Consider the following 14,590-nt stretch of genomic DNA (forward strand, 5'->3'; position numbering starts at 1 on the left):
AGAGACAAAGGGAGGACCAGAGAGGAGCGAGGAGGGACATGGCTGTCGGGCAGCAGCGGGGAGGCCGGCAGAACCCTAAGCTCACCCAGGTGCCTCCCCCCAAGCCCGTGAAGCGAGATGCTCCCGACCCAGTAGAGACCACAGCTGAGTGTGGGGCTAGGCTCTGCCTGCTGGAGGGCTTTTTCAAGGCAATTTTGAGATTGAATTTTTCTCCTCATTTGATTTTCAGCCCTGAACCCTTAATTAAGATGTCACTCAGCTGTAAAAATACAGTAAACACATCTGTGTATTTTCTGGGGAAAAACAAAAATCATGAAGAGGCATACATTGAGTGCTAGTCCGAACGGCGGTCTAGATTTAGAAGATGCATTCCGTACATTTCACGACATGGAGACATACGACGGCATCGATCATAAGAGCAAGCGCTTTACGCAGCCCTCGCCATCGGCCACGTCCTGCTCCAGAGCCTCATTTAACATCTCATTTAATACTTATGAAGCAGTTGCTACTATTATCAGCTCACTACAGGTTAAAAACCTGAGGAACCAGAAGGTGAATAATTTGCTCACACAGTGGTGTCACGGTTCCCACTCTGAAGAACCACTGCACTATATCACCCCTCAACTTAGTAAAGTCAGTGCAATTAAAAAAAAAAATGATAGAAAGAGGAAGGGGAAGAAGGAAGAAGGTCAGAGGATGAATTGGAAAAACCATTAAATGTAATCAATAAATGAAACATAGGGTTTCAATAACAAGTTATCATCTTACATTCCTTTAAGAAGACAACAAAGTAAGTTGTTCTGAAGAAAAATGCTGCTCGGCAAGTACCTGTAGCCATTACCTGTGAAACGCCTCCTGCCGCGACTAGTCTCTCTTGGTCCAACCACAGCTGACTTTCAGGTGGGAAGGAGTCCGCCCCCACTTCCGGTCCACGTGATCTGGCCTAAGCCAATCGGTTCAACTCATTCTCTGGCCACTGTGATTGGTTCAGAAATAAGCATGTGATCCAAGTCTGTCCAATCACAGTGAGCCTCAGTTTTTCTATAAACTCGTTTATTTCTGCTGGATTCAAACTAGAAAGGAAATCTCCTGGGGGTTGATGGCTGGCATACTGCAACCTTTAGGGGCCCAAGAATGAAGCCAACAGCAAAGAAACAGAACGAAAACATGGGAAGAATGTGTCCAGTTCACTGAGGTTCATCAAACTAGCTCATCTTGACAATTAACCATGGATAGAATAGTGCTTAGCTCCATCTCCAAAATGTTCAATTACGTAAACTAACAAATTCACTTTTTTTCCAATGTTGTTTAAGTTGAATTTTTCTGAAAGATACATCTGAAAAAATCCTGATACAAAGATTGGTACCAAAAAGTCATGTGAGGGTCAAATTTAAGAATGACAAACCCTAAAATGTGGAATAAGCTGATTGGAGGAAGGAGTAGGGAGGGCTGTGAGGAGGGTAAGAAGTTGGCAATATTTGTCACCCGGTTGTAAAACAGCAGATTAAACTCTGCCCTCTTTTAACACTGGACTCAAACCATGTACTTGTCGAAGTTTAAGAACTAGCAGACTTCTACTACCATGCTACCCTGAACAAGCCCAATCCCATCTGATCTCAGAAGCTAAGCAGGGTCAGGCCTGGTTAGTACTTGGATGGGAGACCACCTAGGAAGACCAGGCATAAAAAAGTAAAAAACAAACAAACAAACAAATAAATAAATAAGGAATTGTAAGCTGACAAGCTCCTTGTAATCTATGAGGTCAACCAAGGGTTGCCTCACCTAAAAAAAGAAGAAAAAAAAGAACTAGCAGACTTGATAGGAAAATTTTAAGATATTGGGGTATGTTGATGATTTTTTTTTTTTTAACTTACAGGGAGTCCTAAGGAAAAGAGAGTGTATACTAAAACTAGATTTTAGAAAGAAGGGAGGAAAGAAACCCTGTTTGAGTAAGAGAGGTCTTTCTGTCTGCAGCCTACAATTCAAGAAGGTTGTCATGGAGATTGCAGGTTCGGGAAAGCCGAATCTCACACTCCAGTCTCCAGTAAGAGCGAGAGACGGCACACTGGCGGGAAGCAGCACAGACAATAAGCCTGGATGAGGAGGCGCCCAATGCCTGGGAGGCGCCCGCTCCGCTCCCCGGCTGACGAGAACGTCTTGCTGGCTGTGCGGCTGCCGTTGGATGCGGTCTGGGCCACGGAGCGCGTCAGCTGAGCCTTCCTGCTCTTGATTCTCAGCTACAGGAGGGGGCCTTTAACACATTCAAATCCAGGAAAGTTCATCCCCGTTCCTCCTCAGCTGCCCACGCCTGCTGAAGACGACGTGGCACGACTGTCTGCGGCTGTCGCGGCCTCCCTCCCGCAGTGTCTCCTTGAACTCCGATGCCGCCTCTGGTGCTTCGGTGCCACTCCCTTGCCGCTCCGACCTTGGGATCCAGCCTCCAACCCTGCCGCCTCTTCCCCTTAACGCTGCTACTGAGTCCTCTAATTTCGGTAAAACCCCCATGCCCTGGCCGACCCACTACCTTTCCACTCTCCGTCAACATCATCTTTTGTATTTTCGTGTCCCTGGGCACAAGCTCGGATTCCGTTCCTGTTTCCCTTCAATTAGGTGAGGCCACATGACTGAGTTAAGATCAATGGAGCCAAAACAAAAATGCTGTGTCGTCGCTGGGCTGGTCCTTAACAACCTCCCGCTCGGGCCCCTTCCTCCGTCCCATCTGCGGGAAGAATGACGCGGATTCCCAAGGCCATGACTGCCCACGGCGAGGAGAGCTGGCCCTGGTCTCAGCGACTTCCATGGGATCGTTACAGCAAGGTGAATTAAACTGCTGTTAGGTTAAGCTACTGAAATGCAGAGGCGGTTTGTCACCTGGTTGACCTATCCTGACTGATACAACAACCAACCCCGTTCGTATTAGATCAAACAATCTTTTATTTCAATCTCTCTCTCCTTAAATCTTTAGCTCATCTGCTCTCTTGACCGTCCATGCTGCCTCCCTAGGAAGACCCCCGCTCAGGACATCAGTTTCCTCGTCTGGTCTCTCAGCTTTGCACTACCTTCCAGCTGAGGAGAGGAAGAGCGCTCCACAAGGCCACGGGGACTGGTACCATCGTGGGCCTCAACACTGCACAGCACCTTCCATCAGCCCAACTAGCTGACAACTTCCCCAGTGTTTCTCGGGCTCTTGGAGACATCTGATTCTACTGGACCATTCTTTCCTTCCCTGAAGGTTCCCTTCTCTTGGCTTTCATTCCGCAGCTCTCCAAGTTCCCCTGCCTCTCTTGTCACTTCTTACACTCATTCCAGTTCCTCCTTCTTCCCAAATCTTCCTTCTCCGTCATCCTTTGAATGCCCTATTTCCTTCTATGCTCTCGTCCTCTGGAGGTGACTTCATTTACTCCCAGGGCTTCAGCTATCAGATACACATACATTGACAACTGCGAAACTTCGATCTCCAGTCCAGACAAGTCTGGAACCTTAAATTCTACTGAGATTACCGATAGGCACAAAAATACATCTAAAACTGAAATCACCCCCTTCTTCTCCCATCACCCCTGAAATCTGCTCCTGCTTCATTTGCAATCCCTTTTCAGTGGGCCCCTGAGCCACGGCCTGGGAGGATCATTTAAGGCCTCCTCAGAAACGATGCATAACTCTTTCCGCCCTCCAAATGCATGTTGAATCTCTCCCTCCTCCTATATCCCTCCTGCTACCGACATCTGTATTTTCTTACCCGAATTATTACGAAACCTCTTCACTGATTTCCGTGTCTCTAGTTTCACTCCTCTGAACCATTCCATACAGCTGACACATAGATCTTTCTAACATCCAAATCACATGGTACCCCTTCTCTGCTGGAAATCCTTCAACGGTTCCCTGCTACCTTTGGAATAAATAATTCCCCGTCTCTTCTGAACTCTAGACACTTAGCACTGGACGATTTGACTCCAGTCTCCCACACTGGACTCATCCTTAACAAATAGCTTTCCTGACTCTCGGCCCGAATCTGGGTCTCTCACTGGGTCCCTTTCGCCGTGAAGAGCCCCATCATCTCACCTGTGCCTAAATCAGGTATCTGAGCAGCAGCACCCTGGTGATCCCCAGACCTGTCCCCAACGTCCAGCTCGTCACAGATCCTTCAGACTCTTCCGACTTACATCTTCTAACCTCATCGGCTTCTCCTCAAATCCAGTATAAACAGCCTAGCCCAGGTCACCATAATCTTTTGTCAGTAACAGCCTCCTGACTAGTCTCCTTTTTCTAACCCTGTCCTGACTTCAAAACCTTTCTCCGCACTGTAGGCGGAACGATTTTTCTAAAACGTTAATATGATCGTGCTTAAAACCTTATGATGGTATTCCACATCATAAGAAAAAATAGCTTTAATAGAGCTTAGGCCCTAGTGAAGTATTCTGAAAAATAATAAATAAACAAGATAATAGATAACAGCAAGATCCTGGAGGGAGGGTGAGTCTGGATTCGACAGTCAGGGCCACCCCGGGCAGGAATGACATTTCAGCAAGGCCTGGAGGGTCGGAAGGAACCAGCCTCGGAAAAGGAGGCTGACCCACTCCAGTGCGCTCACTTACCATCACCCCCACTGGCCTGTGGGCTTCCCGAGGGCGGCACCTGTGAGTTAGTCATCGGGTCTGATTTAAACACCAAATACACAGTTTTGGGCACTTATAGATTTTGAACTCATGTTGGATGAATGAAGGAATGCATAAAGTTTAAATTTAAATTTAAATTTTTTGCCCATCCAATTTGAGATGAATTGTGTGCTCACATATTTTTGTACGTTTGCTGACATCAACTTGTAAAACTTCTAAGCAGACAAATTTCTAGGCAGGCAACATTGGAAATTTCTAGGCAGAGGAAAGCAAATGGGATTTAGACTTTAAAGAGACGTTTTGCTTTCCTTAAATCCTTCTGAAATATTTTCGCACAGATCCTATATAGCAATCTCTTACAACCTGGAGCCTTAAAAGGATATCAGAAGGGCCTCATCACTTACTTGGAAGGAAACTGCGGGACATTTTAGCCCACCAATCATGAAAGCCGGCATCGGTCGGCAGGCTGGGCTTCGAGGCTCCCTGGCAAAAACTGTTTTGCTACAAACTGTTTTAATATAAACCCAGATCGACATCCGATATTCAGATTCATAAAGAAAATGCTTTCAAGTCATCATGGTTCATTTCTGCTAAGCAGGGAAAAAACAATAAAGGATTCTTTAAACTATATTGCATTGCATTTAATTATCAAACTTGAAAATAAAATATTCAGGTTCATAAGCCCTTACATGCAAATCAAAAAGTCTTTTAAACAAATTTGGCAGCAAAACCTGACTTGACATGAAAGCGTTTATATCTTTCATTTAATCTACTGGTGTGACTGTTCATTTGTCTCACTACAGAAATAAAATGTGTTTAATTAAAGGGTGCTGCCCCTCACCCCATGGAAATATTGGGAAATATATGATACATGCAATGTATTGTTTTTCTAAAATCCAAAAAGTTCTGATCTTCGAGCCACATCTGGACTCAAGGGTTTTGGATAAAGTATCTGTATCCTATTACGACACTCACCCAATTCTATTATCTTGTGTTATAAAACTTCCATAATGTGTGGGCTTTGAAGTACTAAGCAAAAAGTAAAGTCACAAAAACACATTAGCATGATTTGAGCATTTGGAAGTAATATAATTGAAAACTGCTTTAGAGTTTCCTTTCAGATCTGATTTAAAGTATGCATTTATGCCGTTATATTATTGCTTTTCCAATAAGTGTATCCTTCCATGAGCCAGAGATGCTTCGGAGCATGAGGAAAGTTGTCTAGGCAAGCCCTTTGTACCCAGCCTTAACCTAAACATTGCAATCTTTTGAGTAATTTGCCATAGCTTCTAATTTTGCAAAGTGTTTCGCTGTTCTCATTTTATAACGTTTATAATTTTCTTACACTCTATGCTTTTTCTCCCCAAAGTTTCCAGAAGCAGCACCTACCAGCTGGGAGCAAGGTTCCTACTCTTTAGAGGGCACACATCCAGGACCCAGCTGCAAACCTCCTTATGTGTATTAGTTCTGATTTTCTTAATCGCCCTGTAGAAATACTTTCTCATCTTCTCATCACACAATTGAGCAAACTCAGGCTCAATTTGTCCAAGGCTACTGAGCGACGGAGTAGAATTTGAACCCAGGGATGTCTAGCTCCAAAGTCTCCTTCTCCCAAAACAAATGGGCAATTAACTGGCCCATGCTCCAATCTCATTCTCAACCTGTGTCTCGTTGGAAGGAAGACCTTGAGGCTGCTTCACCCGTGGAAGGAATGAGAGTATCATTGTTTCTCTAAAAAATGATTATGCTAGTAATTTGACAGTATCGTAAAATGAAGATACAGTATCTGGTTTTAAAAGATTCAACTCTAAAACCATATAAAGTGCCAACCGATGTAATTTTTGTTCCAGTATTTTCAATAAATACAAGTAATCAAAATCAGGAATGTTTATCAACAAATACCACCAAATCCGATGTGCGATGTTCACCTACCTTTTAGAAGTGTCGTCTATATTTATTGGCAATGTAACCATACAAGGGGAAGAAAAAGGCTTACACCACATAACAACATAGCATAAAAGGACAGAGGTGGAGATCATTAGCGATTTTAATTATTTTAAGGCCCATTCAAATTAGAGAAATGTCAAAGCACCCACAATGTTAAGGTTCACTACTACAGCATTTTAGAGTTTACTAGTTCATACCTTTCAATCACAGCAAGTTATTAGCAGTGAAGGGATGAACCCTCTTAAGAGGATTTGTATTCCAACAATAGGATGTTATGAACGAGACAACTTAAGTTTAAAAAAATTAGTAGCAAGCGCTAGTTGAGTTAATCTGTTAAAGACAAACTGTGGCCTTGGGAAGCTAAATGAAAAAGCAACACTAAAGCTTACAGAACTTAGCTCGTACAATTTGCCGTGAAGGCGGAAGATTGGTTCCCTGAAATAGCAAAGAATTATATGCTTTAGTTCAGAAAAAAAAGTTTTTAAAATAAAGTCTGTTATTATCTCTTCTCCTTTCAAAACAATGGAAAAAAAAAATCTAGAGCAGAGGTTTCGATTTGTTCAATAATTGAACCTCTGAATTAGAAAAAAAAAAAAAAACCTCTAACGTCATCATTGTTTTGACTTGAAAAGAAATAACAATGCAAATACTCATTATCACATAAAACATAAAAGAAACAGCAAACTGTCGGAGTTAGTGCAATCTCTGGAGAGCGCTGTTAGTCAGAGACAGCGGGTCAGCCCAAAACACAAAAACTCTAAGGATCAGATGCTTTTGGAATTAACGTATTTATTCACCAACAGGAATTTGGTGTGGCAGAGAATGATTCCAACATCTGCCCTCTTTATGAGCTGTCCCTTCACTGTTACCAAGCTGTGCAAATGTGTGAACTAGTCAGCAGCACCAGTAAGCTGGGGCAACTACTCACCATGTCGTAACCTTGAAGTGACTCACGGATTTGATGTTAAATCAGACTTACAGGTAATGTAAGCAAGCAAAGTAGGACACAAGGGGTCGAATTTGGAAAGCAGAGCAAATAGCAGAAAAGTTATTTAAAATAAATCAATAGGGTTAACTGCATAATATAGCAAAAAAAAAAATGCAATTCACTCTAAAAACTTAAAAAGCCAAAACAAAAATGGCAAGCTGCATTTCCAGCACAATTTGCACGTGATTAATTCGCATTGAAAAAAACTAGCCAATCAAGTGATTTAGTTCAGATTCTTTGGGGCATGCACGCACTGATTCTTTTAAACAATTCCTACCTGGTTTCCGATTGTGTTTTTCTTGTGAACTTGGCTGCTCCTCTGCTGAGCGCTGAGGGAAGCAAAGGAGAGCAGCGTTGAAGAAACTCTTAAGATTTCTTTTCCAAACAAATAACAGACACTAAAATATAAATGGGCTTTAAAAATGGATCAATGGCCGAAGCACGGCTGATATCAAACATCCAGGGTTGGTTTGATTCTGGAACCAACTCAGTGGTAACTCCTAGCACTGACGAGCGATTATGAACCAAAAAATAAACAGCACAAGGAAAGCTGCATTGCTGATCAGTAACGACATGAGCCGCTGCGAGTGTTCGTGACGTCCTGCAGGTGTGCAGAACAGTCGCACTAAAACTCAAGGGAACAGGCATGAAGTGTATACCATGTTCTAAGCACTTGACAGACATTAGCGTTTCTACCTTTAATCTTAATCCTGTGAGGTAGTTACCATTATTCTTCTCATTTTGCAGATGGAGAGACTGAATCACAGAGAAGCTCAATAAATTTCCCAGAGTTACTCAGCGAACGCATGGCGGCACGGAGTAGTCTGACTCCAGGGCCCCTACGCTTTGTGATACTGTCCAATCTCACCGCTTTGAATTCCATTACATGGTGACAACTCCCATGGTGCCTTTCCAACTTGGACCTATCTCCCCAACTCTAGACTCATGTGTTTCTGACAACTCACCACCTACACTTGGATGTCTAATGGGCATCTCAAACTTAATAGGCCAGAACTGAACTCATAACCTCCTCCCTAAGACCTGCTACACCCCGCCTTCCCCTTAATTCCTGGGCAATTTCACATTCCAAGTGCTTAAGCCCAAATCTTTGACATTCACACTCCATATCTGATCATTAACAAATACTATTGATTCTACTCCTTAAAATGTTTTTAAAATTAATCACCTTTTTTACTGCTCCCATTGCTACCGCCTTGGTCCAAGCTGCCGTTATCTCTGACTTGGATTGTTGCCAGCACTTACTTTCTGGTCTTTGCTTCCACACTAGCCCCCATAACATCTGCACTCAACGTAAAAGCCAGATTGATCCTTTGTATTCTTTATCTTTTTATTTTTATTTTTTTAGGCAAGGCAACCCTTGGTTGATCTCACAGATTGCAAGGGCCTTGTCAGTTTACAATCCCTTATTTTTTTTTTTTTACGCCTATAGCACCTGGGCTTCCTAGGTGGTCTCGCATCCAAGTACTAACCAGGCCCGACCCTGCTTAGCGTCCAAGATCAGATGGGATCGGGCTTGCTCAGGGTGGCATGGTCGTAGACAAGGGTGATCCTTTTTAAAGAGGGATCCTGTCACTCCTCTGCTCAAAACCCTCCACCCCTATGCAACGGCATTCAGGAAGCTCAGGGTGAGAGTCAAGTCCTTCACTGGTCCACAAGCCCTGCTCGGCTGGCCCCGCCCTCTGCTTCTGCCTCCTCCTCCTACTCCCCACTTCATTCGAGGGAGTGGTCCAGCCAAACTGATCTCCTTTCTGTTGTCCAAATCCACCCAGCACACTCCCTCTTCAAAGCCTTTCTGCCGGCTGCTCCCCGTGCCTAGAGTACGCCTCCCCCCACACATCTGCACGCTCCCGACCTCACTTCCTTCAAGTCTTTGTTCGCATGCATCTGTTCGGTGAGACCTACCACCACCACCCTGTTCAAAATTGCGTCCCTTCCTTCTTCCTGCACACGGTTCTCTATGGCATGTTTCACCTTTAAACATACTACGCAGGTTCCTGGGTTTTGTGTGTGTCTTGTCTGTCTCCCTCCATTAGAATGTGAGCTCCTTGGGAGCAGGGGTTTCGTCTGTTTCACTCACTGCTCTACCCCCGGTGCCTAGAACTACTGGGCACTTTCCGTAACAGAATTTCATTGACTGACTAATGCATATTTAGCATCGACCACTTGTAACAACACACGGAAGGAAAAAATAGATCCATGTTATAGCCAATCTCAAATATCAGTGTTAAAACAAATACTAAATCACCTTTCCTTTCCACCTAAAGAATAATCTTTTTGCAGCAATCGGCCAGCCCCTTAAATCCAAAGATACTGATGCTAATGACATATTTAGGTACTTGAAGTTATTCCATAAGCTACATAATAAAAAGATAATAATAATAAGCTGCCACATTAGAAAACATCCTTTATCATAATTCTTATGTGCGCAGTGATAACTGAACTGAATTTTAAAGATATTTCAAAATGCTTATTTAAAAATATGTTCACGGACAATCATGTAATAAGGACTCGCAAGCTAATTTGAGCCTCTGGGAATAATTTTGGTCACAGGTACTTAACTAGCTATTTCTGTAATACTGTAAAACATTTGACACAAGTCAAAAATGTTAGGGCGCCGACTATGGAAGACAGAAACGTGAATGAGGTATGGTCCCTGTCATCGGAAGCCTACGATTTACCTAATGCAAATGAGATGCACACATAAAACACGAAGAACAAAGGAAGAATAAGCCCTATAAGAATGAATATGTGAGGATGTAATACACAATGCACGGTAAAGGTTCAAGTAAAAGAAGGGTGTGCGGAGGGGTGCGTGATAATTTCCCAAAGAAATGCTATGCAGAGTAATCGCTCCGAATGTTCAGAGACCAAAAAACAGATTATTTTGGTCTGATACGATCTGAGGTTTTCACGGAAAACCTGAAGAAAGGTAAAATTTTAATAGAGGAAGACGGCCAACTGCATTCCAAGAGAATGGAGTAGTATTCGTAAAGCCAGGAGGTAGAAAAATGAGGCATGTAGGACAACGGTGGAAAGTAAAACTATTACAGCAAAATTATACAATCATAGACGCGGGTTCGTAAACAACCTTAAAAGCATCCAGTACAATAACTGTATGTTAGAGCCAAGTATGGAGAACTTGGCCGTTATACTAGAGGCAGCAGAAAGCATTCAGAGTTTCTGAGCCAGCAAATGGCATGATCAAAGCACTGTTTTAGTAAAAATTACCTCCCTGGAATGGGCAGTAGTGACCCTGAAGCGGGAAAGACAGGAAGCAGCCAGCTTAGACCCCCCTCCCCCGACCCCCCCCCCCCCCACACACACACACACTGCTGGAGCCTCGCCCAGCCCTCGGTCTCATCAAGTATCATTTCCGGATTCTGCCTTCTCAGAAACCGCCAGTTATCTCTCCTTCCCATGAACTCCCGAAGCTCTTGGCCTGGGCCTGCCCCACACGAACGGGACCGTGAGACCGGCTGGTCTCTCGCTCTCCTCCTGGGTGGTCGAAGGTGTGCTGCTCACCTCCCGGTATCTCCGCCTCCCTCACCACCGACCCCGCCTGGCTCCGCATTGGCTGAAGAGGTAGCAGAAGACAGATTCTACGGGACTCCGAAACCATACTAATGAATGTAAACTTTATTCCGAGAGCAATCGGGAATCCCAGAAGGAATGGAAAAGAACCGGATGAGAGGCAGGAAGACTTGTCATAACCCAAATGGGAAAAGAATAACTTTAGGGCACCGACTACCTATAAGACACTCTGTGGAAGATATAAACAATGACAGGAATAGAAGAATTCAAAAAATACAATAGAAGTGGAATCCAATGGGCTTGGTAACGATGGAGGGAGACAAATATGAGGGGAACAGTGCTGTCCAGTACGACGGCTGACAGCCAGACGTGACAATGTAAACTAGAATGTTAATGAAAATTTCATTTTCATTTAATATGCATTTGATTTCCTGTTTGACTAGCCACAGTTCAGCTACTCAGCAGTCACATGCAGCTTGAGGCTATTGATGCAGATTGTAAACTGTTTTCGTCATCTCAGAAAGTTCTACTGGACGGCACTGCTCCAGAGTAAAGAAGCTCTCTTAGAATGTTCCGTTAGTACCCCGAGGAGACTGCAAACACTTGCCGCGAGTCCCCAGAGTGGGACTTGTCACACGCAGGCCCTGGCTCCATCCAATCGGATTGAAGCCAGAGGGAGAAGGAAGCTATGCGACATCAATTCCCCTGCAGGATCATTTGTGAATCCTCTGGCTACAGAACTTGGGGGCCTATGAAGGAGGGATGATGACTCATCTCCTAAGATTCATGTTAAGGATGAAGATAAAGTTCAAAATAACAGATTTGAGAATGAAAGAGAAAAGTGCAGGCCCGCTTATTTTGTAAATGGTCCTGGGAGCAGTCGGATGTATAGCTTATTTAAACAGGTGACACTAACGATGTCCTTACAAGTGGCTCAACCCAGGATTTCTACCCGGTAAGAGTCCCAGTAAGCAACCAAGCACTGAATTCCTAAATTTGCAGATGAGTGAAAAGAAAGATCTGGTTATAAACTGATACCCGAGTTCTGATTCCACAAGAGAGAGACATTCTTATGTTGGACACTAGAGACACTATTATAATCGGACATGATTATGTAGTAGGGGAAAATGCAAGAAGAAAGTAAAGGAAAAGACCGAGACTGCTCTGGAATTCGGTGCCAAGGCTCACACACGCTGCCTGTCGTGACAACAGGCATTCCAGAGGAGGAGGACAGAGAGATAACGGACCAACCGCCCGCCGAGCTTTCATGGTGCTCGCGTAACAGACTGGGATCTGCGCACGGCACCATTTCAACTGTGAGAAAACAGGTGTTGAGACCAGCTTGCCACACTGAAACACGGACCTCGGTCAGTTGCTTGTCACAGACATGTCACCCTGCAGGTCCCTGTCTGGAGCCCATTTCGCTCTCAAGCTCCTGGTTAGATTTCAGTAACTCAGAAGGCAAATTCTGCCCATGAAACAAATGGAGAAAAGCACAAGATTTTGAAAATTCACTTCCATAGGCATTCAGCTAATAAGCTTGCCTTTCTATTCAAAGGGCAGAATTTCTGAGAGAGGGGAAGTGAATGAAGAAACAATTGGACTCGATCTTGTTTTCTCAAACAACAAAAACTATCTACAGTGAGTAAAAATAACACACACAAAGGGTTGTGTTTGTTGTTGTTGTTGTTGTTGTTGTTGTTGTTGTTTAACAAGGATCAACGACAAATTAAAATCCTCAAGTCGTGAGGAGAGTTGACATTTTCTTCTGGAATATCGTACTTTTAGGTTCAGAAACTATACTCTAGTTGAAAGATCACGCTTTCAGAAATCAGGAAATTCCACGGCAAGCCTACAGCAGCCCTAACATTACACATGGTACACATTTTATGGTTCGTGTTGAACAAATAGCTGGAAGATGGAAAAAAGTTCCACAGATCCAACATGGCCAAATAAATGCTATAGCAGAAGAATTTTGAGATGTTCGGAACACTACTGAGAATATTCTGTTAATCTAATTTTAGCAATTTGTTTTCCTTTCTCAAAATTCTTAGAAAAGTCAATCCAGTTGAAAAAAAAAAGATGTGTAAAACATTATATATACCATCATCCTTCAAACTGAGAGGTGGTCTCCCCTCTCTTGACAATTCTCTGAAAATCCCATGAAATGGATCCTTATTTTCCTCAACTTGAGACTTTAATTTTGTATCTGGAACTTAAAAATACTTACATAATTGTCTTCAAATATGGCTTGATTTTTCTTCCTTGATGGAAACAGCGTTCCTGCCAACTTTAAAATTTATAGCTACGACCATATTTTTTTAATTTTCAAAAGCACAAAAAAATAAACCACAACCCCTCAAAGTGATTTTGAAATGAACATTTCTTCATCTTCATAATTATCTCATGTCACACTGCAATGTACTCCAACCCAGCTTACGAATGGAAAGAACACCCACCTCTCCTTCTCAGCGCAAAATATCACATTTGGAGATAATATCGCAACTAAAAAATATTCCAGTTGCAATTGTACTCCGGGCATTATGAATTTCATAACGAAATAAAATGGTGCATTTAGTGAGCGAATTCCTCTGTGTGTCTGTGAGTGTGTATGTATGTGTGTGTGTGTGTGGGTGGGTGTGTGTATGGCACTTTTTTACTTTTACAGACTACATCATAGTTTTCAAAAGCACTTTCAGGAAATTTCATTAATTTGATCTCCCAACAATCCTGAAAGAAAGGAATTATTTATTTTTCCACTTGACAGAGCAGTAAACTGAGCCTCAGAAAGGCTGAAGCGACTTGCTGAGACCCAAAGCTCATCAGTGGCAAACTCTGGAAAAACAGTCCAGACCGCCGACTCCCAGACCGATCTCTTAAAAGGACGTTTAGGTGTGCAATTTCAATTAGATGCTAACCGTGCAAAGCTGCTGGATTTCTAAAGCAGTTCCAACAATGCTTCTTTTTTCTGCCCCCATCATAACAGTTCATAGTCTCGTGGCTGGAAAAATGGGGGCGGTCACGGGGACTTCGGAGACAGCATCAAAGGCTGCGTTTGAAAGTATTTACATTTGCAAAATGATATGCCTTTGAAAACCCAGTTAGCACAATAATGTCGCCCAATAGTTTCTGAGGTAGAAAATATTGAAATTTACTGAGCAAAGTAAACTCTGGAACATTTATCTTGAAAAATAAAAGGGTAATTGAGGGAAAAAAATGTTTCAAGAGGAGTCTAGGGGTGAAATGTAAATTGTAGCACTGGTTATGAAACATGTTTAAAACTTGAATCTTTCCAAACTGATTAGGACTTTTTCTAGTTTCCTCAGGGCAGTGCCATAACATCTTTTTCACTTTCAAGTTACAGTGTCGAGTTTGCTACGTCTAGTACGTTTTTATAAGAACCTAACTGGCATTTGTAATCAATAAAAATCACCATTAAAGACAGCATTCCTGCTCTTTCGAATGACTCAAGGATTTGTTTTTCTTTTAA

The 14,590-nt window shown here is 43.0% G+C and overlaps 1 protein-coding gene and 2 pseudogenes across 11 annotated transcripts in view; 1 reads left to right on the forward strand and 2 right to left on the reverse strand.

Moving 5' to 3' along the window:
* The window catches only part of DNM3 (dynamin 3), a 354,287-nt gene that overhangs the window by 206,923 nt on the left and 132,774 nt on the right, over nucleotides 1-14,590 (reverse strand). For 8 of the 11 annotated variants that reach the window (XM_036234646.1, XM_036234642.1, XM_036234648.1 and 5 more), the window contains exons 13-14: nucleotides 7,826-7,877; nucleotides 6,966-6,995 (exon numbers count right to left, since the gene is read on the reverse strand). In XM_036234646.1, the coding sequence (XP_036090539.1) occupies nucleotides 6,966-6,995; nucleotides 7,826-7,877 (82 nt within the window). The remainder of the gene's footprint in view (nucleotides 1-6,965; nucleotides 6,996-7,825; nucleotides 7,878-14,590) is intronic. The other 3 variants (XM_036234645.1, XM_036234647.1, XM_036234652.1) reach the window with 1 other exon arrangement.
* Nucleotides 1,573-1,691, forward strand: LOC118613109 (annotated as a pseudogene).
* Nucleotides 8,990-9,108, reverse strand: LOC118613039 (annotated as a pseudogene).

Source organism: Rousettus aegyptiacus, unplaced genomic scaffold, assembly GCF_014176215.1.
Source record: "Rousettus aegyptiacus isolate mRouAeg1 unplaced genomic scaffold, mRouAeg1.p scaffold_m13_p_17, whole genome shotgun sequence".
Classification (NCBI taxonomy): Eukaryota; Metazoa; Chordata; class Mammalia; order Chiroptera; family Pteropodidae; genus Rousettus; species Rousettus aegyptiacus.